This window comes from Amphiprion ocellaris, chromosome 17, assembly GCF_022539595.1.
Source record: "Amphiprion ocellaris isolate individual 3 ecotype Okinawa chromosome 17, ASM2253959v1, whole genome shotgun sequence".
Lineage (NCBI taxonomy): Eukaryota > Metazoa > Chordata > Actinopteri > Pomacentridae > Amphiprion > Amphiprion ocellaris.
The window spans coordinates 30,313,841-30,339,425 of record NC_072782.1 but is presented as its reverse complement, the minus strand read 5'-3'; the positions used below and the strand labels follow the sequence as shown (position 1 = coordinate 30,339,425).

The 25,585-nt window shown below is 37.1% G+C and overlaps 1 protein-coding gene across 7 annotated transcripts in view; it reads right to left on the bottom strand.

Annotated features, from left to right (window-relative positions):
- LOC111564555 (transcription factor 4) overlaps positions 1 to 25,585 on the bottom strand; it is a 291,882-nt gene that overhangs the window by 28,601 nt on the left and 237,696 nt on the right. For all 7 annotated transcript variants that reach the window (XM_055019300.1, XM_023264202.3, XM_023264203.3 and 4 more), the window contains 6 exons: positions 23,106 to 23,254; positions 21,312 to 21,474; positions 13,508 to 13,578; positions 13,329 to 13,407; positions 8,263 to 8,342; positions 5,164 to 5,373 (listed from right to left, as the gene is read on the bottom strand). In XM_055019300.1, the coding sequence (XP_054875275.1) occupies positions 5,164 to 5,373; positions 8,263 to 8,342; positions 13,329 to 13,407; positions 13,508 to 13,578; positions 21,312 to 21,474; positions 23,106 to 23,254 (752 nt within the window). The remainder of the gene's footprint in view (positions 1 to 5,163; positions 5,374 to 8,262; positions 8,343 to 13,328; positions 13,408 to 13,507; positions 13,579 to 21,311; positions 21,475 to 23,105; positions 23,255 to 25,585) is intronic.

The following is a 25,585-nucleotide window of genomic DNA, read 5'->3' as shown; positions in this document are numbered from 1 at the left end:
GAAAATTTGAGAATGTAAGAAGCTAAAAGCAAAGAAAAATGGGAAAAGATGAGACAAAAAGCAAGAAAAGTGGAAGATTTTAAGAAAGAAAAAGAAAATCAGCAATGAAACGAATAATAAAAGAGAGACGGCGGATATAAAATATATAAACACATCACTCCTTCATCTGGCTCCATTATTTCTATTTTCCAGCCTCTTCCTGTCAAACTTCCTGTTTATGCAGAAAAAAACACACAAGACTCATGTGTCGCCAATTAAAATGTGTGAATTACAAAAATATAGTAATAGCCTTATATATTAACATATTAATGTAATGAGAAAACATTTAATTCTCATTTCTATCTCGTTTTTCAGGTACGATATTTCATTATCACATGTGATTTTACTTATTCCATCACTATAAATACTGTCTTATTTTAGCTACTTTTGCGTAGTTTGGACTTAGATCTTAATGTTTTTCTACTTTCTAGGGACTTAATTTCTTATGTTATGCAATATCTGGCACAAGTAAAAGTATATTTATTTGCAGATATAAACTTAAGGTTTTGCCAGTTTCACACCGAACTTTAACTGTTTTACCAACGAGATCTGCAAAATTAACGGATTCCAACAGATTAATTTAAGACACTGCAAGAAGAAGAAGGCTGCAAATTAATATTTATGCAAGATGTGGCTAATAAATAATGAGATGAATGCACTAGACACCATTTTAAATCAAGTTGAAATAAGTTTTGAGGAAAATCTGAGATGGTGGAGCAGAAATTTTTGAAAAGATTTTCATGATTTAAGGTGGAATGATTGCAAAAGACTGCAAAACATTAAAACTTACCACTATATTGCATTTCTTAAGGTCACAGCATGACAGACAGCAACATTAATTTTAATTATAGGCTCTTTATTAATGTGTCACACCCTAAAAAAAATGCATTTTACTCTAAAACACACACTGGTGTTGGTTAATTTTTCAAAATATGAACAAAAACAGGCTAATAAATGAAGCTAAAGTTGAATCAAATTGTGCATTTCATGATATTTTCCCTCCCAAAAGTCACTTTTATATCACATTCCTGCTCACATTAATAAAAAATAGCCTCCAGAGACACTTAAACCACCTTATAACTACAAGATCTGAAATTATGAGATAATACGTCATAATTAAGAGTTTTTTTCTCTTCTGTCAGTGTGATTCTGCAGAAAAAGTCCAGTACTGAGTGTTAAATATTTAAACTTCTGGCTTCATTTCCTCACAGTTGGGAGGTTTGTGATGTTAACCAGCTTTAATAAAGCCGCTGTGTTTCCACTTTTACAGTAATGAGGCTGTTTTTTTTTCTATCAGCCAATAATAAAAAACCTGAATAAACACATAAACACCAATAAAAACCCTGTCGCGTTTATATTTCTAAGTTTTAAAGAGCTCCTAAGTAAACTCTGTCCTTCAGCACTCATCCTTCACGTCATTTTATTCTCTTTTTCCACTTGTAAAAACAAACCCGTATTTGGACTAATTTCCAGGTTTAAACCAAAATATTAACCTTAACGAGAAGCAAACTCTGAAAGTTTTCTTTGGCTGAACTTTGCTTAATCGAGCGAATCGCCCTAATGTTGTATCTGGGGACATTTAGAGGCATGAAGTTAGGAGGTATTTATCTTTAATTTTAGTCAGTTTAGTGCAAATTTGGGATTAAATCATGAATCCAGACTCATTGTTCCCCTTTTGTAGAGCTCAAACTTGCAAAAGTTGCTTCTGGAATGTAAAAAATGACAGTTTATGGTTCATAAAGCTCACAGAAGAGTAAAAATTCATATTAATGTTAAGGATTTCATTCAGTTTTATGATATAAACCCATAGTTTTAGCTGTTATCTGCAGTGTCATGTTTAAGTCCCTCCAGAAATGTTTTACGAAACTAATAAAATTAAGCAAAATTGTAAAAAAAAAAAAAAAAAAACAAAACAAAAAAAAAAACCCTCTCAAACTATGATTTCATTCATAAAAGTGTTGCAGATACCTGCGGGGAAAAAACTGACAATGTCTTAGATATATGTTAAGTTTCTGAAAATGTATTTCCTTCCTTTATTTACTCTACTTTCTTATATTAAATCTGCATTAATTTTTATTTTTCTGCACTGAACAAAAAGCTGGAAACCACAGCTGGAGGGGAAATGAAAGCAGCCTTCAAAATAAAAGCTTTAAGAGGCTAAAGCGCTCCATAAATCTGTTAGTTCTAAGAGATGAAAGTTGCACGATTGTTGATTTGTTTTCATCAACTTTTTGAGACTAAATTAAAAAACATTTAGGATTAATAAATGTATATTTTGTTGAACATATTTTGTGGAACGTTGCTTCAGATTAAGCAGGTTTTCACTAAAAAACAGGACGGACAGCTGGACGGACGACAAGCGTGAGAAGAAGATAATCTCTGTGGGAACACACACACACACACACACACACACACACACACACACACACACACACACACACACACACACACACACACACACACACACACACAGGTGCTGTCCATTTAGAAAACAACACTTCAAAGTAAATACTTTAACAAAGAACAGACTGAAAAACACAACAGCTGCTGCAGACACAACACAGTCACACAATAACACAATACAGTACACTGTAGTACAGTACATTACATTACACGATAATACTATACATTGCAGTACATCACAGCCAGCGCCCCCTACAGGCTGCTGTTCTCATTACAACCCTAATCTAACACTGATGGATCAAACACAGCGTCCATCACTTCTATCAGAAACACGCAGTAACACCAAGTTCATAGTTGAAATGAGAGAAAACAGTAAAACTGAGCCACCAGACCAACAGTCTCCACAAAATGACACTCCTGTACAACGTAACTGAACTATCAAAGACATCTAGGAGGGAACGTCATTCTGTTTGGACATGACGAGTTTGAGCTTCACAATAAATGAGACAGTCTCAGAATGAGGTCTTCTGTTGTTTACTTTTGGTTTTTACTCACCTTGTGGTTCGGCTTTGGCACGAAAACTACATGGTTTGGTTTAGAAAAAATATCACACGTACATGTTAGAAGCTTGGCTAAAGTTCGGCACCAAAACTACTGGGTTAGTGTTTGGAAAAATATCATGGTTTAGGTTAAAACATGAAAGGAGGCCATTTTGAAAAAACAACAAGTCTGCATTTAAGTCAGGACGCCTGGTTGGTAACTTTCATCCAGAAGACCAAAGTTTGATCCGGTGATGGACGAGAAACCATCGGAAATAAGTTTAATTTCACTTTTTACTATATGTCTGGTTCAGTTTTCATACAAAAACTACACTGGGCTTAGGAAATGGAAGACATTTTTACATGTAAGAAGCTTAGTTAAGGTTCGACACCAAAACTACTTGGCTAGAGCTTGGAAAAATATCATGTTTTAGGTAAAAATATGACTCTCATACTGTATATTTGAAGATTTTTCTGGGTTACCATCTAATATACAATTGCTTGGCTGAAAAGGAGCTATGCTGAAGCATTAAAATAGAAAAATATGTTGATTAGAAAAGTGTTTGTGATACGTTACAAACAAATGGAATCCGGCAAAATGTAACCGAGGATGCAGTTTAATTGTATAGGAATGTAATTTGTAGAGACTCAGTTGTAGCTGCAATTTATTAGAAGTTCCACATACACTACCATCCAGAAGTTTTAGGTCATTTAGAAATGTCTTTATTGTTAGACATTGTTCATGTGGTAAATGACTATTGTAGCTGGAAACAGCTGATTTTTAATGGAATATCTCCATAGAGGTACAGAGGAACATTTCCAGCAACCATCACTCCTGTGTTCTAATGCTACATTGTGTTAGCTAATGGTGTTGAAAGGCTCATTGATGATTAGAAAACCCTTGTGCAGTTATGTTAGCACATGGATAAAAGTAGGAGTTTCATGGAAAACATGGAATTGTCTGGTTGACCCCAAACTTTTGAACGGTAGTGTACACAGAGTAAGACTGAGTTTCTACATTTGCCTAATCATCACCATGATGGTTGAGTATCATCTCTGAAGTCTGACCTATCTGGTTCCTTTAAGCCACAGAGCTCCACAAGATTCGACCAATAACTCCAGACTTTTAGCCTTAATGCGTCAGGTTCTAATGCACTTTGAAGCCTTGATGTTGCCTGAATCCTGGAGGATGGAAACGCTCCAAAAATGTCATTACTGTCAATGGACCAAACTCCAGTCAGAAAGCTGCTAATTTAAGTCCGCAACACCAAAACAAGGCAGGTCTGGCCGGACATGTGGAGGCATCTGGATGCGTTTACGCTGCATTTCACAATGTCGCCTCCTACATCTCCTTATGTCACACAGCTGTTTGCTTCTTTATGGTTGTTGTTTGAAGTTGACTAAAAAAGCCTGGAATATGGAAAACATTACTGCTGTGTCATTTTTTCAATTTAAAACGCTCCACTCCACGTTTTTTCAGCTTTTTGTAGCTCGCAATTCACTTAACGGTCAAGATGCTCTCGTTTTCCAAGTGATTGAATTGGAAGAATTAAGCGGGGGGTTCTTTTGTTTGTGTGTGACTTCAGTTTTTCTTCATTTCTGGTTCGGATGAGGCACAAAAAGTATGATAGGTTTAGGAAAAGATTGTGCATTGTTGGACAATTTTACATGTTAGAAGCTTGGTGAAGGCTTGTCACCAAAATAACCTAGTTAGAGACTGGAAATTTGTTTTATTTGTGTCCAAAACCTAGTAAAACACTGGAGTTTATTTGGCCTCAGTCCTGCTGCCACTAAAAGCTCAAAGCAAATAGTTCCCAACAAATGAACAGTTTCTGTTTGAGGGATATTTGCTAAAAGATTTGGCAGAATATGGTGGAATAATTGGTGAAAATTACCAATATAGTTCAATTTCAAGGTTAATTTCAATCCTTTTTCTCAAGACGAACTATCCCGTAAAGCACCACTTTCCTCTGATTATCTTTTAAGCTAACCAGCATTTGATTTTCAAGCCCTTTAAAGCTCCATAACAAAGAATCATTGCTGTATTTCCTTAGTTGCATCAGATCAGGATCTAAAATCTTAATCCTGTAGAATTTTATCAGTATTTTACGATTATTTCTGGACTTGCTGGTGCATGTTTCATCTCCAGAACTCTTCTTCTTAGCATCAGAACAGTACTTACCATGAGGGAGTGTCTGTTGGCCGATAGCAGTCCTGTCCCGTAGCCGCTACCCAGAGCTCCCATGGCACCGTTGTGCGTATGTGCCGCCCCGATGATGCTGTGCATGTCGCCATGGCCACCGCTCATTCCCGTCGACTGTCCCACCGCGTGGCTCCGCAGTACGTGGATGGCATCGTCCAGACGCTCCAGTCGGTCCTCAATACGACTTTGCTGCAAAGGCAAAAAACAGCAACATGACAAACCTAATAAATGTTCCAAAACCAAAGCAGCTCTGATGGTTGTTGATGGTATCCAACCCTGTTTCTGCAAAATTACATTCCTATTCAATTAAATTGCATTCTTAAATAGGTTTGGGAGAATTTTGATGTGAAATAAACAGGATTAAACTTGCAACATGGTAGGAAAGGCAGCTAGTTTGAAGTTTACATGAAAGTCAGGATGGCTGGTTGGTGACTCTTACCCATAATACTAAAGTTTGTATCCCTTGATGGACGAGAGACCATCGGAAATAGGTGTTTGTCATTGTTTAATTTCAGTTTTTCTTCATTTTTGGTTAAATTTAGCCACAAAAACCATAGTAGATTTAGAAACATGTCCTTGTTTGTTGGACACTTTCACATGTTAGAAGCTTGGTTAAGGTTTGTTACCAAAATAACTTAGAGTTTGGAAGTTTGTTCTGTTTGTTGGTTAAAAAAACGTATACTGGTTGAAAATAACTCAAAGAATCTGGACACCAGTGTCGATATATGGTTAGATGTGTGTTTCTGCGACCTACTTTCCACAAAATTACATTCCTATACAACCAAAGTGCATTTCTAATTACATTTTGAAGAATTTGGTTTTGAAATAAACATAACTTGGGAGCTGTGATGTGCTGGGAAAGGCAGCCAGTTTAAATCAGGAGGGTTGGTTTCTGACTTTTACCAAGAAGACCAAGTTTGTATCCCTTGATGGATGAGAGACCATCGTAAACAGGCTCAATTTCAGTTTATACTCCACTTCTGGTTCAGTTTTCGAACAAAAACTACAGTAGGTCTCGGAAAAGATCACATCCTGCTTGACATTGTTACATATTTGAAGCTTGGTTAAGGTTTGGCACCAAAATTACTCACTAAAAGTCTGGGAAAATGTCCTGGTTTGGAGTAAAATGCGACTTGGAAGTTACAAATGTGTGGACTAGTTTTTCAGTGTCACTCTCTGACAGAAGGTTGGTTTTGAAATAAACATAATTTGTGACGTGTGATATAGTGAGAAGAAGACCACTCTGAAAAAGCAGCAAGTCTACATTTAGTCAGGATGTCTGGTTGGTAACTGTCATCCAGAAGACCAAAGTTTGCATCCAGTGATGGATGAGAGACCACTGGAAAAAAGTTTAATTTCAGTTTTTACTCCATGTCTGGTTCAGTTTTTGCACAAAAGCTACAATGGGCTTAGGAAAAGGAAGACACTCTTACATGTTAGTAGCTTGGTTAAGGTTCGACACAAAGGTTACTTCATCAGAGTTTGGAAAAACATCATAACTTAGGTTAAAATGTGACTCTTGTACTATATATTTGAAATTTTTTCCGGGTTACCATCTAATATACAATTGGTGTGCTGGAAAAAAGCAACACTGAAGCAGTAAAATACAAAAACACATTGATTAGAAACTTGTGATGTGTTACAAACAAATGGAATCCATCAAATCATAATCAAAAATGCAGTTTAATTGTGTAGGAATGTAATTTGTGGAGACTCAGTTGAAGCTCCAATTTATTAGAAGTTCCAGCTAGATCCCACAGAGTAAGACTGAGCTTACAACACAGGGTGAGCAATGTTCTACATTTGCCTAATCGTCAGCATAATGGTGGAGTATCGTCTCAGAAGTCTGATCTATCTGGTTCCTCTGAGCCACAGAGCTCCACTGTTGTCCAAAACCTATTAAAAACACATCAGTGAGCTTCACTGGTGCACCGGGTGACATGCTCATTATTACCACCAACACAAACACTGTAGTTTATTTGGACTCAGTCCTGCTGCCAATAGTTCCCAACAAATGTATAGTTTCTGTTTGAGAGATATTTGCTAAAAGACACAGCATTACGATACTTTTTCAGTCTGAACCAGCAGGTGTAAGAAAATCAGAGAAGTTATTTTATCTTGTATGCCTATGTATATTATAAATACACTGTCTCTGTGGACTTATCATGTTCTAATTTCTACCTGTTTGAACGCTGTTAATTGGAGTCATTGATTCAACTATGAATTCTTACCAAAGAGTGCTTAAAGCTGTTGAAGTTGAACCAGAAATAGACCTTTTAATGGGATCAAAACCTCAGCAGACTAGTAAAATACACCAAGGACTGGCTCCAAAAGAAGAAATGGAAGGTTATGGAGTGGATGTGCCAAAATCCAAGAAGAAGAAAACCCTTAAACATCTTTCAGTTGAAGGAATTTTGCAGGAATAGCAGTAAAACTTTTAGCCAGCTGAATGCGGAGATGGTGGGCAATTGTGCAAACCCAACAGGAAGTTATTTCCACTAAAGGGGGCCACATTAGCAGGTAACACCAATGTTGTACATACTTTTTAAGTATATTACCTTTATCTGTTGGCACTTCATCAAAGAAGATCAAATATTTGCTTGTCAGAAATATCCACTTATGGTTGGAACACCATTTAAACCGTTTTGTGTTTGACTGTCTTTTAATTCAAAAGTAAAGCAAGTGAAAGAAGGAAAATCTGCATGCAAATTGAGCTCTTTAGTTTTCAGTTCACCCAAATCAAAGTAAACCTCTGGTGAGTCTCTGCAAAGATGCTTTTGGCTTTATTTACGGTATCACATCTGTTAGGATGTAGTCTGTACTGCAGACCCAACGGAACATGTCAATTAAATACCCGTTTTTTAGGAACACTGTTTTAGTAACTCCACATCGTTGTTTCTAAAAGTTTTAAACTGTGGGAAAGCAGCATAAACAAACGTATACATCTCTGAAGTGCTTTGATGACAGTGTAGGAGATCTCAGACGTCGGCTAACAAAAATAAAAAGTTTTCTGCGAGTGGGAAGATGTGGGTTTTGGATGAATAAACCACATAGATAACAGTATCTGTATCTGCTTACCAGAGAGTGCAATGGAGCCTCGTAGTTTGGCGATGACGCTCCCTGACCGCCATTCCTCGACCAGACGGCCGAACTGGCAGCTAGAAAGGAGAGGACAAAGAAATATCATCATGAGACGACACTTTGAACAATAAAAGGTCAGATGCAAGTGGGTTGTGTTTATTAAACTTTTATTTGTGTTCCCTGATAAAGGAACCCGAAGCCTCCTCCAGCCTCCGGACTGCAGTCCCAGCGAGCATCCAGAAAATGACTGGATGTCTGCATGTAGATTAGAGGCGAGGCAACCCCCCCCCCCCCCCCCAAAAGAATAAAAAAACTCGTCTGCTTTTATAAAGAAAGAAGCCACTCGACGTCAAGACAAAACGTCTTCACACACAAGGAGACTCTCATCGCATCCACTCGTGGTGCTCAGACATAATAGGCGGCGAGACGAGGAAGGGGGAAGACAAAAACAAACCAACTCATATCTCGTAGCAAAAATGCTAATATCAGCCTTTTGTTTTTGAGAAGGTACAAGTGGTTGATTAGCATTGGGCCCTCAGCAGAATAAACAAGCTTTGTGTCCCTGTTTGTCTCTGCTTTTGTGCCGGTCGTCGCTCTGAAGAGTCGCACCTGAATCAACAGGTCTCATTAGCTGGTAGCGAGAAGAGACGGCGACCTGACAGCATTTACATTAATATAAGGCTGTGAGATGATGGGCAGCTGTATGGAGGCCTTTTAAACTGATTTCAGGTGGGAAACAGTCACTACTCTAAGGATGGACAAGTCGTAGCTTGCGAGCTAACCGCTAAAATGTGAGCCAGTTCACACTAGTCAGCCAGTTAGAACTATTTTGTGGGTCTTCAAGTTTGTCAGACATGTACTGTAAGAGAGATAAAAGCTCCTAAAGCTTGTGGAGTTGCTAACTGCCAGCTAGTTTGTTAACCTTGTTTGCTGATAAGACAGTAAGTTCATCAAGTTTGGTCAAAAGTTGTATTTTTACCACAGTCTCCTGTCTTAAAACTGTTTGAACAGCTCCACAGCAGATGAATGTATTGCATACTATGTGAGAAACGGTTTAAATAAAAGTGGAAGGTGACACTTGGCTAATGAGCTATGATCTTGTTCTCCATTTTTCTGCTTTCAAAAGCCTGGTTGTACCAAAATACAGCTATCTACTGCCGCTAATGTCTACAAGAACGTCCCTGTAATTGACAACTTCAGTCATTTTGTCTCCATTGCAATTCACAATCCAATCAAGTACACCAAAAACGGAGTAGTTGTTAAACAGCTGTAGCTGACGAGCTAACTGCTGTCATGTTAGCCAGCTCAGGTGAGTTAGCCATAACACCTGTCAGAACTATTCTATCGTTTCTTGCATTCTACTATTTGTATTCTACCAATAGTTGTTAATGGATGTAATTTCTGTTCTATGAGCACACAACAAATAGAACAACAAAAGTTTGTTACGTTAGCCTTTATGGTGAGTTCTACATTGCTGATAGCGATGCAGGAGATGAGAAGACCACGACTAAACGAGACATCGAGATCTCAGAAAAACGGTGCTGGTGTCCTTTCCGAGTTTAACCAGTCTGCACTGTGTCTTCCTTGAGGTAACTAATCATTGCGGAGACCTGCGCCAACAGTTTTTCAGGGCCACTTAGAAGTACTTATATTGTAGTAGGTACTTCAGGGATTGTCCTTGCGGTAGGAACATGCACAAAGGTTCACTAGCCCTATAATGGCCCTAAGTTTCGGAGGATTTCCGGAGAATTTAAAACTTCCAACCGTGTTTTCTAGAAGCAACTACTGCGATTATGTTTCTTATAATGGCAAATGATTACCCTTACGAACATTAATTGGCTTTAAATGAATAGGAGGCCATCACTGCACTTTCATTTGTACCGGGACATATAAATACCATATACAGCATTATACACTACCATTCAAAAGTTTGGGGTCACTTAGAAATGTCCTTATTGTTTTTTTTTTTTTTTTTTTTTTTTTTTATAAAAAGCATTTTTTTTTCAATGAACATTAAATTAATCAGAAATAACCGTTGATGTGGTAAATGACTGTTCTAGCTGGAAACAGCTGATTTTTAATGGAATATCTCCATAGGGGTACAGAGGAACATTTCCAGCAACCATCACTCCTGTGTTCTAATGCTACATTGTGTTAGCTAATGGTGTTGGAAGGCTAATTGATAATTAGAAAAGCCTTGTGCAATTATGTTAGCACATGAATAAAAGTGTGAGTTTTCATGGAAAACATGAAATGGTCTGGGAGACTCCAAACTTTTGAACAGTATTGTAATTACATTTATTTTAAAAAAAAGTGTTGGAATAAATAGTGACCATGTTTGTTTGAAACCACATGCAGCAACTAAACCAGCTGAGCAGTTATGTTCATGTATGATGGTTGGGTTATAATCCTGTTTAACCTGCCCAGACAGGTGAATCTTCCTCCTCTTTTTTCTTATCTCTCTATCCTCTCGCTATCCTTCTGCCCTCATCGCTGATCTCTTCCTTGTAACTCTGATCTCATCTCATTAGCACCACGCTTCTCTTTTCCATTGTCTTCCCATTTTGTCTCGCAGTCTTTTCTCTCCCCCTCTCCTTTTATTCATATTACATGCTCATTTCCATATGCTAATTAATGAATAATCACCTGGGTACATTCATGTGCAAATACAAATATATGTATTAAACGACGGGGTAAATTAATCCGAGTCCAACGCTGTAAAACACCCTCGCAGAATTAGCCTTGAATATCAATTTGCATGTAGTTTGCTCTAATAGGCTTCATTTCTAATTTGTAAAAAGTGGAGTAACTCTGACACAATGATAAACACCAATTATGGTTTCGCAGGCAATATCCCAGGCAGCCGTAATGACGAGGAGGAGGAGGAGGGCTGGTGTTTGCAGAGCCGGTAGGTTCGGGAACGATTTGTCGGAGTGGTGCTCGTAATTAAAGCTATCAGTCACGAGGCGCGGCGGAGAAAATATCAAACGGTGTGCGTAGCGGCGACAATTAGAGACAAATTCGACACAACTATTATTAGGAAAAGTCATTTTTCACTTTAAGGAGCGGCCGGAGTTTACAGCATCCGCCGAGAGGAGGAGTAATTGGTGGGAATACGAGGAGGAGACGGGGAGTAGAGGGGAGATTAATGCCTTCTTATGGCTTTTCTTTTACACCGAGAGAATGCACGTTTGATAAATAATCAGAATTTACCTTAAATGGTTAAATAAAATGCACAGTTTTAATTAAATATATTGGTTTAAATAACTGTTGGAATCATTTAACTCCAGTATTCTTCTTCCCAGAGCTGCATTTAAGGTCTCAGGTCAAATGAAAAGGGTTCAAATGAAGTCAAAAGTCATCAGAAACAAGTTGGAGTCGAGTCTTTCATCTAGAAAAGTCCAAGTCGAGTGTCATATTTGAAAAATATTTAGCTCAAGTTGAGCTCAGGACATCTAAAACTTGTCGGAGTCAGACGTCAATATGGTGTTTTTTATTACAAAAGTCAAATCAAGCTGCAAATTAAGTCTAATGTGACTTGAGGAAGGTCCAAGTAAAGCTACAGACCCTTTAATAAAGTATTGAGTCAAGTCTCAAGTCAACTCAGACAAGTTATTTTGGTTCAAGTCGAAAAAAGTTCAGTCTAATGCTGAAATGATCAAGTCGAAAATCATTTTAGACAGTTTAAGTCGTCTTAAAGACATTTAAATAATCAGTCTTCTTTTGTAAATGGCTGAGTCAAGTCAAGTTGCAAATGAAGTCGAATGTGAGTTGAGAAACGTCCAAATAAAGTTACAGATCATTTAATAAAGAGTCGAGTCCCAAGTCATCTCAGATGAGTTATTTTAGTTCAAGTCGAAAAATAGTTGAATTTAATGCTCATATCATCAATCGAAAGTTGTTTTGGACAGTTTAAGTCGTGTTAAAGATGAACTAAATATTCTGTCTTTATTTAAATGGTCAAGTCACAAGTCATTTGAAACAAGTTCAGTTTGAAGTAAAAACCAAGTCATGAGTGATTTTAGTTCAAGTTAACATTCAAAAGATTTGAAAAAAAGTTGGTCATCAAGTTAACAAGTTAAGGTATTTTAGATGAGGTTAGCTCATGTAAAAGAAGTTTTATCCCTTTTAGGGAAAGTTGAGTCAAGTAAAGTTGCGAGTCATTTGAGACAAGTCAAATCTCACGTGACTTGGAGAAAGTTCATTCTTAACTCATTTGAAATTGGTCGAAGTCAATTCAAAGGTTGTTTTAGATTAGTTAAGAGTCCTTCTGGGCAAATTAAAACAAAGTCTCAGGTCATTCAAAATGAGTTTAAGTCAAGTCTCTAGTCATTTAAAGCAATGTCATGAAGGGCTCCACATCTTTTAAGTCAAGTTCAAGTCTCAAGTCATTCAAAACAAGGTCAGGTAGAGTCTCAGGTCTTTTAAAACATGTTCAAGTCGAGTTTCAGGTCATTTACATCAGCTTTATGTTAGGTCCCAAGTTCTTCAAAACAAGGTCAGGTAGAGTCTCAGATCTTTCAAAACAGGTTCAAGTCAAGTGTCAAGTCATTCCACACAAGTTCAGTTACAGTCAGAAGTCATCTTAGTCAAGTTTAAGTCAAGTCTCAAGTCTTTCAGAACAAGTCAAATCTCAAGTCATTTGAGACAAGACCAAGTCAAATATCAGGTCATTCAAAACAAGGTCATGTAGAGTTGCAGGTCTTTTAAAGCAAGTTCAAGTCAAGTCTGAAGGCATTTGAAACAATGTCATGTATAGTCTCAGGTCATTTAAAACAGGTTCGAATTGAGTCTCTGGTCCATAAAAACAAGTTCAAGTCAAGTCTCAGGTCATTTCAGTCAAGTCCAAGTCTCAAGTCATTCAGACCAATGTATTTTATAGTCATGGGACCTTTACGACAAGTTCACGTCATCTTATCAAAGACCAAGTCAAGTCAAATCCTCATTCCTTTGATTTATTCACGTCTGTCTCTCGTCCGAGTCTTTAGTCAGCTCTGCTCCTTCTTTAATGTTGCTTTAGTGATGAAGCAGCTCTTTGTGTTCTGATTGGACGTTGCCGTTACCTGTTAGGGAAGGTGGGGAGCCGACTGGGGTGGAGGGATTGGACGAGAAGCTGTTGTTCGTGTGGTCTGGAGAGTAGATCTGGAAACGAAACAGAAGCAGAGTCAGGACGACAAAGACACGACAGCTTTAATAGGACTTGACTAGAGTGCGGTGAAGATAAAATGCGAGCTGTAGTTACCGATGCGAGTGCTTTCCCTAAGGCGTCTCCTGTCTGAGAGCTGCTGGCTGCTCCGCTCTGCGCTCGGTTAGCTGCAACACACACACAGGGGAAAAAGAAAGGATGGATTCTGGTAAATAAGGATGTTCTTAACTACATATTTAATTATTCAGCGCATCCGTTCCACACTTAAACCGGCAAAACATGTTCATTAGAACTGGAAATTACACCTCCAGTTTGGAGAGCCAGAAAAATGAGGCTCTTCTGCTCTCCAGGATTAATTTGTCTTCTTTGCTGTTTGGTTTTTAGGCTTTTATTTGCTCTTTCTTGGTTCACTCCAATGACTTTAGTATATTTAATGAAGCAATGGATGGTTTTTCCTTCATACTATGAATATTTCCGAGTTAAGAACCCTAAAATTGACTTTTTCCAGTATTTTTGAGCCTCATATGATGAAATTTTCAGGACTGGAAAACACACTTGATCTCTGTTAAAACCTACAACCAAATTAATTCATAATAACATATAACATTTTTCTATACATAACTTTGAGCCTCAGTGTCATGGGATACATAACAGCTTCAACAGAAAAACTGCACCGGTTTGTTGTCTGTGATGCACTGTGATTGATGCGTTTATCTGTTTTCTGATACTGTACTGGAGAAAACTTTATAAAGTGCATTTTGGGTAAACTTTCAGCATATAAAAGGCCTCATTTTTACCTACATTTTAATACCAGGGTCATTTTCAAGCTTAGATTCCTTTTGTGACTGAATAATCTTGTCATATAATCAGATTTCAGTCAAAAATGGTCTGATTCGCAGGGAACTTTTTTCAGTTTGGTTGATTTTATACTGAATAACCCTCTAAAACACGAAAAATAGGATTAGAAGCTTTTTCAATCCATGTGCGGGCACTAACTGGACAGTAACTTTATCCTACTTACTTTGAGTAATGAAAGTCTCAAGAAAGTCTGGAGATATTTAAAGAATCCTGCTTGCTTGAGAGGTTCCTGGAGGAACCTGAATAAAATTGGTTCCTAGAGGACTGTTAATTTTACATTGAAATGTAGAACTAAGTGACACTTTACACTTGCATTTAAACTTTAAACTCTTTTGAACAGTGTTGGCAACATTACCTACTAAATCCAGGTTTTAGAGGCTGGCATATTGTACCGTTCGACAACTTTAGATCTTTTCTGACTTTAAGCACTAATTCCAACGTCCTTTAAGTGAGAAAAGAAAGAACATGTACAATATTGTCTCGATCTTTTTGTGATGTTTGGGGGTAACAATGATTTTAATAGAACCCTGAGCCCCCAAAGGACTTTTTCAGGGGTTCATTGAGTAACCTGTGCTGCATTAGAATCTCAAGAAGCCATTTTGAACTAAAAGGGCTCCTCAACAGTGGCAATGGTGAGGATCTAAAAAGGTTCCTCAAAGTTCTTCTTTAAAGTTTTTTCTTATGTTTGTGAGGAACAGTGAGTTGAATGGAACCTTTGACCTACAAAATGCATCTTTAAAGACCTTCTGTGGGGTTCCTCTGCTGTATTGGTTCCTCAAGGAACAAAGAATTGCCCACAATACTGTTTATTTTCTTAATTTTTTTCCCTCATGTTTGGCTGTAATACTGAGTTCAATGGAACCCTAAACCCCAAAAAATGGTTCTTCATAGACTTTTTTCAGGGGCTCCTTGAGTAAAGTCTGCTATATTGGTTTATCAGGGAGCCCCAAAAGGTTCCTCCATAGAGGCAAAGGTGAGGAACATTAATTACCTAAATGTAAAAAGAGGGAACATCTACAATATTGTTTACATGTTTTTGTGATGTCTTGTGGAAATAGTGAGTTTAATGGAACTCTGTACCCCATAAAGTGGTTCTTTCAAGACCTTTTTGAGGGGTTCCCTGAGTAACCTCTGTTGCATTAGTTCCTCAAGGAGCCATTTTGAACTAAAATACCCCTCCACAGTGGCAAAGGTGAGGGACTCTAAAAGCAACCCTACGGTCTCTGATTACCTAAATTTGGAAAAAAAGGATCATCTATAATCCTGTTTTATATGTTTGGGCGTAATAATGAATTAAATGGAACCGTAAATGTTTCTTTGAAGACATTTTTGAAGGGTTCCTTGATTAATCTCTGCTGCATTGGTTTCTTAAGGACCCTCAAAACATTCTTCAAAAGTAAAAGAGTGTGGAAACCTGTGTGAAGATGCCACAAACTGCTTCTTTCAAGACCATTTTGAGGGGTTCCTTTGCTGTATTGGTTCCTCATTTAGCCATTTTGAACTCAAAAAGGTTCCTCCACAGTGGCGTTGTTGAAGAACCCCAAAAGGTTCCTATTGGTTCCTGTACTTCTAAGGGTTTGAAGACCTATTTGTCCAGATATGTGCAGCTTTTTCGATGAACAGCTAAGCAGTGAGAAAATGCTAATATAAAAGCTCCGTCCTCAGTTCTGTTACATTAAAGGTCAACACTGTCGAGGCGGTTTCCGATTGAAACAAATTCTATTGAAGTTGAACTCTTTGTTGAAGCTCTTTGGGGGGTTTTTCGTTGGTTTTTGTGTTTCCAAATGGTGGCACGACCGGACGCTCCCTCAAATAATGTGACAAGAACCAGAAGCCGGCTTCCAATAGGAACCGACATCAACATCTCGTCGCATTGTAAGGCTCTGACAGCATGTGTTTGTGTGGACTTTAAATACAACCAAATCTGTTTCACACACTTTAGAGAGCCGCCGAGGCCAGAAGAGGAAGGAAGTGACCTCACAGGACCAGATGAGCGCCCACACACAAACACACAAAACACACACACACACACACACACACACAAAAACACACACTCTGACATGCTCACAGCTCATCTCTCCTGATAGCAGATCCCAGATGGAAAGTTTACGCTTGCGCAGACACACAAAAAAAACAGCACACACATATCCTTTCACGGCAAATGAATCCATTACAGAGATTGGCAGACTCGACTTCTTTAAGCTGCTAGAAAGACGGCAGACAGACAGACAGGTAGACGGACGGACGGATGGGAGGCAGCTTATGTTTTGGGGTTAAAGCCTCACGTCTCACTCCTGCCACACCACTGGCCTAGTAAACCATCCAAGGGATTACTGCTGCGTGCATGGATCCTCTGCTCAATGCATAATTTAGAACATATGCAGGAGAAAATCTTTCTCATAAATGAGAGCTTATAGCCACAAAGGAGGAGCGGAGGATGACACTGATTTTTTATTTTCTATTTAATTTTTGTCATCCATCACTTCTTCAAAAGAGGAAATAAAATCTAATTTATGAATCAAATTATTGTGAAATCGGTTTTCAGTTTTTGGCCATTTGACGTCCAGTTGTTGGGAACCAGCTTCGTTCCTCTTGCTAATCGTTCACAGCGCTGTTTTTGCTGCGAGAAACATGAGTAATAAAACCACTTTAATGGTGTAAAAAATGTAATGTAAGATCTTTATCGAGCCGCCTGAGTGAGTTTAGCTCGTCTGTTTCAACACAACAATGAATCCAGCAGTTTCTTATTGTGCATTTCGATTTTAATTCGGACATTTTGTCAGTTTTTACCCCAGATCTTGCAAAAGAGGAGACACTGACGCAGCAACAAGGGAATGATCCCTCACCGGCTTCCCACCAACTGGAATATTTGACCGAGCTGGAGTTGAGTTTGGCCTTCATCATCATCCTTTTATACACTTCAAGGAGTGTTGTACCAACTTTTGAGAGAGAAACACTTTTTGTGTCATGTCCTTTCCAATAAAAATGTTAATATACAGGTTGCTCTCAGTTATCCGCAGACAAATCTTCTGTCGTCACGCTCAACAGTAGCCATGTTTCCATATGAATGTAATGCGAATTAGAAGTAAACTTTTTAAATGTGCCCAAAAAGAAAATGGGGCTTGTTTGCATTGGCTGCTATGGAGCCAAAAAAAAACAAACAAACTAGGCATTATTGTGTCTTTAGAAGGTGGAGTAGAAGAAGACACGGTAAAAAACTCCAAAACAGGGTGGTGTTCCAATACCCAGGCTCGTATGCTTTATGGTACACCAGAAAACCCCAAACATTTAGAATGCTTTAATATGTAGTTTTCAGATGCATTTTGCCAAAAACACCTGGATGTTCTCCTATATGGATTTTGTGTTTTACAAGCCAGCGTTCTTTTCCAGCGATTCTGACCCATAATCCTCTGCATGAGTACAAATAAGTTCATAGAGTTCACAGAAGATGAAGTTTATGGTGTAATATATAGAAATTATGAAGAAGTAGTACGTCCTAATTGTATGAATAATGCACAGAACAGTATGTACTTTGTAAAAGCAGCTGTACTTAAAGTAAAAAGACAAAGTTTCCTAAAAACATTTTTAAAAAAACTTGAAGACATAGGAACAAAACTTTATCAATGGAGAGAAAACTTCGGGAATTGTTTGTAATTATTCCTTTATGTTATCTAGAATCGGCCATGTTTTATGCTGTCTGAAGACAAAGATGGCAAAAGAAGCAGAAACAGCTGTTCAGTCGCGTTTTTTCAAGGTTTGTGATGTCAGAACTACACTACCAATCAAAAGTTTGGGGTCACTTAGAAATGTCCTTATTTTTCAAAGAAAAGCTGTTATTTTCAATGAAGATAACATTAAATGAATGATAAATCCAGTGTAGACATTGTTAATGAGGTAAATGACTATTCTAGCAGGAAACAGCTGATTTTTAATGGAATATCTCCATAGAGGTACAGAGGAACATTTCCAGCAACCATCACTCCTGTGTTCTAATGCTACATTGTGTTAGCTAATGGTGTTGAAAGGCTCATTGATGATTAGAAAACCCTTGTGCACTTATGTTAGCATATGAATAAAAGTGTGTTTTCATGGAAAACATGAAACTGTCTGGTTGACCCCAGACTTTTGAAAGGTAGTGTACCTCAAACAAGCGTGAAAGTTGTTATGAAATGTGGAAAGTTTCCATGTTAAGTTTTTCGAATACGACTACTGTTGAGCCTGAATGCAGATACTTTGGTTGGACGACAGCAGAACATATCGATCCTGCAAATGGAAGAACAAGAGGTGAGTTATGATGCAGGAGGACATTTTTCCCCGTGAAAACCGTCCGTTAATCGCCATTAAATGTAACTTTAGTGACCACAGCTCCTGCTCTCTGTAAGGAAAAGTTGCTCGTTTGCTCGTATGAAGGCAAAAAAAGGTCTGCAAACGCTTCATGTGTGCACATGTGTCATATGCTTACATTTAAACAACAGCATCATGTTTTTTATTAGCTTCATCTTGTGTTTACACTCATCTGTGTGTGTGTGTGTGTGTGTGTGTGTGTGTGTGTGTGTGGTGTGTGTGTGATATCTCTCAGGAATGTTGGAGATGTCTTCCCATGAAAACAAACTTCAAATCTGGTTCTTATTGCTGTCGTATTTGTTCTACGGGACTCAAAGCAAGGGGTCCATATGACATGCTGTGTGTGTGTGTGTGTGTGTGTGTGTGTGTGTGTGTGTGTGTGTGTGTGTGTGTGTGTGTGTGTGTGTGTGTGTGTGCGTTTGTGTGTCGGTGATGTCAAGGTCGAGCCAAAATGGAGGACAAGTGTTTTTCTCAGTTTGGGTATCTTCTGTTTTTAACTGCCTCGAAACAAAGAGCCTCAGTGTCTAAGTGGTTTAAATCATCCGAGTCTGGTTCCAACGGGCGGAGAAGCAGCTGATTGTGTGGTCGTAAATAAAAATAGACTAACTAGCATTAAATACCTGAAAACCTTGTCTCTCAATCAGTAACTGTGGCTGTGTTTCCATCTCACGCATAAGAAATGTGAGCAGAAATGCAGAAAAATACAAAATTTGCAAAATACTACAAGTTTCGATACTTGGCTGAGGTGGAAAAGTTGGCTTAAAGCTCAATGCAACAAAGTGCAATTAAGGTAGATTTTGCAAAGACATACATATCCACATGTAAATTCATCCCTTCTTGTACATTGACTTATTATTTCTTTATTTCTAGCCTTTTTGAACGTTACCTCATTTGTATCCAGCTGTTGTAATACAAATTTCTTGTCTTATCCTATCTTTAGCTTTAGCACTTGGAAATAAGCTAAAACACTAAGCTAAAGATAGGCTAAAGCTAATGTTCATCTTGCCTTATCTTATCTTCTGGATATAACCTAAAGCTAAAGATAAGTTGAAGCTAAAGTTTGTCTTGTCTTATCTTTAGCTGTTGGAGATAAGTTAAAGCTACAGGCAACCTAAAGCTAAAGTTCATCTTGTCTTATCCTATCTTTAGTTTTTGGAAATAAGCTAAAGCTAAAGATAAGCTAAAGCTAAAGTTCATCTTGTCTTATCTTAACTTTAGCTTGTGAAGATAAGCTAAAGCTAAAATTAAGCTAAAACTAAAGCTCATCTTGTCTAATCTTTAGGTTTAGCTTTTGGAGATAAGTTAAAGCTAAAGCTAAACCAGATCTAAGTTAGAACTTCAGTTACTGACCTGATACAGGAAAAAAAAAAAACTGAAGTAATTTGTTGGAACACAACTTTACAATGATCAAACTTAATATATGTTTTAACTATTTAGGCTGTAAAAGTAGCTTCAGACAGTGTCCCTCTATAAGACTGAGAGGAGTCGATATTGTACCAATATTGACAAATTTGTCATTATTCAGAATATGTAGGTGAAAGAACCTTGATGTTTCAGGAGTTAATTTGGAGTTTCTTCTGCTGATTTTCTTGAAACTGAGTGGAACATTTGAAGATTCTTCCACAATCACAAGACAGACACAGCAGTGAAAGTGCCTACTAAGATAAAATACGAGGAAAAAGACAGAAAAATAAGAGAAAAGTGAAAAGCTCCATAGAAATAAGATGAATCATACACCCAGAACAGTCATTTTGACAGTATAAGTTTACCTGTAGCAGAGCGGTTGAAGTTTTCTTTAAGTCTGAAGTCAAGTTAAGTCAAGTTTAGGTCAGTCTTCGCTTGTAAAGTCGAGCTGTAAGTCTTTCTGGTCGGTGATTTTATCAGGTCAAACAGTCACAACTGGATGTTTTTCCTTTTAAGTCAAGTCAGTCAGTCGAGTCTCACAGTCCAAGTCCAAGTCGGGAGTCAAGTCCGAGTCTAATCTGGAGTTTAAAGTCTACAGCTCAGCACAGAAAACATATTTGTTTTTGAAACATTCAAGTAAAATCCATCTTAACATGAACATTTGACCTCAAATGTTGCTCACATACTTCGTGATATTAGAATTTCTCCAACATGTACACAGTGTCATGCTGATTTTTAACATGCAAACCATCTTAATGTTTTAGCATGCTAACATTAGCATTAAACATCACAAACAGCTGTGGCTAACGCTAACACTAATTTTACCACAAAACAAACAAACCAAACTGATATTTTACGCCTTATAGCACCTAAAATAAAGCATCCTGAGGAGAACCCGGAACCAAATTCAATGAAAATCCATCCAAAACAACAAGAAATGTAACAGAACACCAATTTTTGAAGGGCAAACAGTAAAAAAATGATGTGGTATTGCATCTCATTGTCAATACACAGACAAACAACACATTCCACAAATGCTGAGCATCATAATTAAAGTGGACGCTCTTCTTTTTAATCAATCAGCGTCTCTTCAAACACAGCTAGCACAGCAATGCTAACATTTATTCATCTCCAAGGTATCCAGTAGCTCACACATGTTACATTTAAGAAAATTAAGGAGGAAATGTGCAAAATAACACGCTAAAAACATGCAAAATGAGCGGCAGCAGCTAAATTGGATGTCATTAGCGCTCTTCTTTAAAGACAACAAAGTTTGCCTTGTTTTGCGTCTTACCCATGATGCTGTCTGTGCCGTTGGTGGAGGCGGTGCAGGAGGCGGTGCTGTAGTGATTGGCCCCACCCCCTCCGCCACCACCGCCGCCGCCTCCCCCTCTGTGGAAGCTGGACATGGGAGGAAGGCTGGAGCTGATGTCTGCAGATGAGTGTGACGGGTAGCTCTGCAGAAAGACCAAACGTCAAAATTTAACACGAAAATATACACAGAGCTGCTTTTATTTTGAAGGAATAACCATCCTCTGACAGATTTACAGCTTCACATATGAGTACAAAAGTATATCACGTGTCCACATGTGAAAATGGGAACTTCCAGTAAAGACACAGACAATAAAACACAATCGAGCCACTTGGAGATAATTGGAAAAACACAGCATGTTGGAGATATTCTGCACAGTCTGTAAAGTATTTAATGTATTAGTCACTACTGATAGATTTAACTGGTGTTTGTTGCTTATAGATCCATGACTGGAACCATCATTTTCATTTTAATTACCACAGCTGAGTTATTTGTGGTTTTACGTTTTGTTTCCATGTGGCTTTCGGTGTCGTTGCCCAAAAAAATCCAACATTTATTTGCCAAGAAATGACTCAACGTTTCCTTGTCGTTGTCACTTTATTTAACAAGGACTCGGTTTAAGTCTTTTACTAAGAAAGAACAACTCTGTAGGAAGATTTTACGAGTTTCGATACACTAACACAAGGTACCCTGATGTGTATAAATATTGTATATATTTAGAAAAGGCCAGCAAATGGACCTGGAGTAACTATTTTCAGCATCCACAAGAGTCTTTCTAGTATATATATTTATGACATGCAGCATAAAAAACATGCAATTATGAAATTCTATACTAAAATGTACAAAGAAGGTCAAAGAAAGTCAAGCACTAGGTTCCTTTATGCCTCCAACATTAAAGAAAATTGGCTTTATTTGACTTTTATTAACTCTCCGAACCCCAATTATTATGGCATTTTACTCTAAAAAACAGAAATTGCCCAAATTAAACCATTGATCAGAGTCAAAATATGTAAAAACTAAAAATAAAATGCAGGATTTTTAACTTTTTGAAGTTCTTGAACAAGTCACGTGTGACGTACAGTTCTGCTGGAATTTACCAAATCTAAGCTTTATATATTTATTCCACATCAAATAATAGCAGATATATGTAAAATAATGATGCTGATTTAAATATTGTAAAAATATCACTGTTTTATGGTCAAATAAATTAGAACAAATTGCAATTTAAAATGCATTAATAATAATAAAACAAACAATAATATAAAAAATATGATTTTCTTTGATTTTGCCAGATATTATCTGTGGTTTAACAAAACTCTGTAAAATATCATTTAAACAATAGGTTTTAATCTATAATATGCAAAATTTTTCTTTTGAAAAATGGCTATGTTTGTAAAATAATGATAGACTGATTGAAATGCTGTAAAATATTCTAATTTCATGAATGAATAAATTAGAACAAATTACAATTTAAAATACATTTTTGGTCTTTTTTTTTACTGCTAACGTGTAAAATATTATTTTTCTGTGAACAAAAAAAGAACTACAGATGAAAAAAATACAGATTTTTGATGTGAATGCTGGTTACAGTTCTGGCCTGTTTTTCTTAAAACAATCTTTCTTACTGTTGAGGTCTAAATGAACATTTATGAAACAGGCAAAATCTCTAAACTAACAGTAAATTGCTTTTAAAAATACAGATATAAGACATGATTTCTTTGTTTTAACAGGATATTTTTACAGTGTACAGTGTCTGTGATTGACAGCTGAGCTCACCAGTCTGTCGTGGGGGTGGATCCCGCAGTAGGAGGAGCTCTGGGCGGAGCTGTGGGCCGAGTTCCCGCCTCCCAGCATGCTGCCATGGTAACCCTGCTGGCTCATACTGCTACTGCTGCTGGTCCAGGGATCTCCACTGTGGTGACCATCTGACGGACAGGAGGACACGTTAGAGCGTTCAGCAGGGCCACAAACACTAGATCAGGGTCGTTTATCTTATATTCTGTACAAAACGTCAAGAAAAAAACACTCAGAAACAACTCTTTAACCCTCCTGTTGTCTTCATTTACGGGCAGCAAAAAATATTGTTTCCTTGTGTGAAAAAAATCCCAAAGTTCAGCAAAAAAATTCCCCAAATTTCTGAAAATTTGCAAAACCTTCAGGAAGAAAATTCCAATAATTACTTACAAGTTTCCCTTAAAAGTTTTATTTTTAAAAAAATTCCTCAAATTGGGCAAAAAAAAATCTTGTAAATATTTTCAAAAAATGAGTAAAAATCTTCAAAAAAAATCCTAAAAATATCTGAAGTGATTCCAAATATATCAGTAAAACTTCTAATATTTTCTTTAAGAACATTCACATAAAAATCAACCAAAATCCAGCGAATTTCGCTGGATTTTGGTTGATTTTTTTGTGAATCTTCTTAAGAAAGATTTTTAACATTTCTTTTTTTCCACTACAAAATGTTCAAAGATTTCCCAAAAATGTTGAAAATGTGGACATCAGAAGTTTCAATGTGAAAATACATATTTTTTTCCACATTTTCAAGCTTTAAACCAGGTCAGTTTTGACCCACAGGACAACAGGTGGGTTAATAGAAACTACAGCCTCTTTCTGCAATAACAATGATCAAGATGTCTGTGTAGTTTCTCATTCATCCAGGTCATGGTTATCCAAAGTACTGCATTACCTCAAACAGAAGGTTTAGGATCTAATGTTTCCCAAAAGAAAGTCCAAACTCAGTTAAAAAAACAAACAAACAAAAAACTAAACGAATCCGAGGAAAAGCAAGAGGTGGAAATCAAGCAGGTACTGTCAGAACATGGTCGGAAAAGTGGGTTGACGGGCAAATTTAAAAGAAAATCTCAAAAAATATTTGAAATATCAGTTTGAAATTCCACAGATACCTTATAAAATATCTCTAGTTTATGATAAAAACAAGTTGCAAGCAGTCAGAGTTGTTCGACTGGGGCCAGTAGAGTATGAAGCAGAGCGACATCTGTTTATAGTCAAACCGTTTCCATATTACTGGACTAATATGTCGACATTTTTTATTTATTATCTCATTTTGTCATCACTTGCTGCTGCGGTTATTCGCATGTGTTCAGCTGGGAAAGCTCAAGCCTCCAAGCTAGCAGTGATTTCACGATTTAGGCATCTTCCCCACCATGTTAAATGATTATATTCATAAAAATATGATGTGCTGCTTCCAGATCAGCGCGGTTCAGAAATCTGACCCACTTTGTGCTGAGTTCACAAAACATGCGTGGAAATGGGACGCCTGGCTTCAAGAATAACCCGGTTAATTCAGGTATGTGCTGAACAAACACCATTTCTGGAGCCACGTCTACTTTCAGAGGGTTTTTTTGGGAGTGTTTGAACTGTATTAAGGTGGAAAACGACCAGGCGATAAGCCAATGGACTGAAAAAAAAACGCCAAATTTTGCCATAAAAATGAGGCGGAAATTCACTTTTTATTCATTGTGGACACACGTTAAACACCCTTTATGGTAAAAGTCCAGTTGTTAGCTTGTAAAAATGCTGCTTTAACATAAATCATGTGTGAAATAAGCTTTCAACACCCTGGACGAGTATTTCCACCTTAAAACTGCATTGTACGAATAACAGCCTTTAATATAGAACAAACCTAAAGGAGCAGTTCTGTCCACCTGCAGGATTTTAGCTTTAAAAATATTTACCTTTTCAATCATCATACAGCAAAAAATGTATTTAAAATAATTGGAAATATCTATGAAATATTATTTTGAAAAAACTAATAATACAGTTAGAAATGAATATATTTAATATTTTATAAAATTTAATAAAAAATAATCTACTACCATTTGTAAAAATTTTGGTGGACATTATAGCTTTAGCCTGTTTTTAAAGGGTAACATGTCAATTCATACTTGTTTTCTGTGATTTTATTAGATATTATCTGTAATATAACAAAATAAATCTTTAAAATAACATTAAAATCTTTAAAAATATGCTTCTTTCAAATAAATCTGTTAAATAATGAAAGCATCGCATATTACATTTAAATACAAAAAAAAATGTTGTAATTTTATGGTTAAACAAAACAAGAACAAATCACTTTTTGTAAAAAAAAAAAAAATAAAAAAAACAGGAAATTTCTTCAAAACTACAGTTAAAAACCCTAAAGACCAATCCTGTCCACCTAAAGGGTTTTAGTTTCTTCTTCAAAAGTGTCTTTAAAATAATTGGAAAAACATCTTTAAAAAATAGTTTTAAATAAA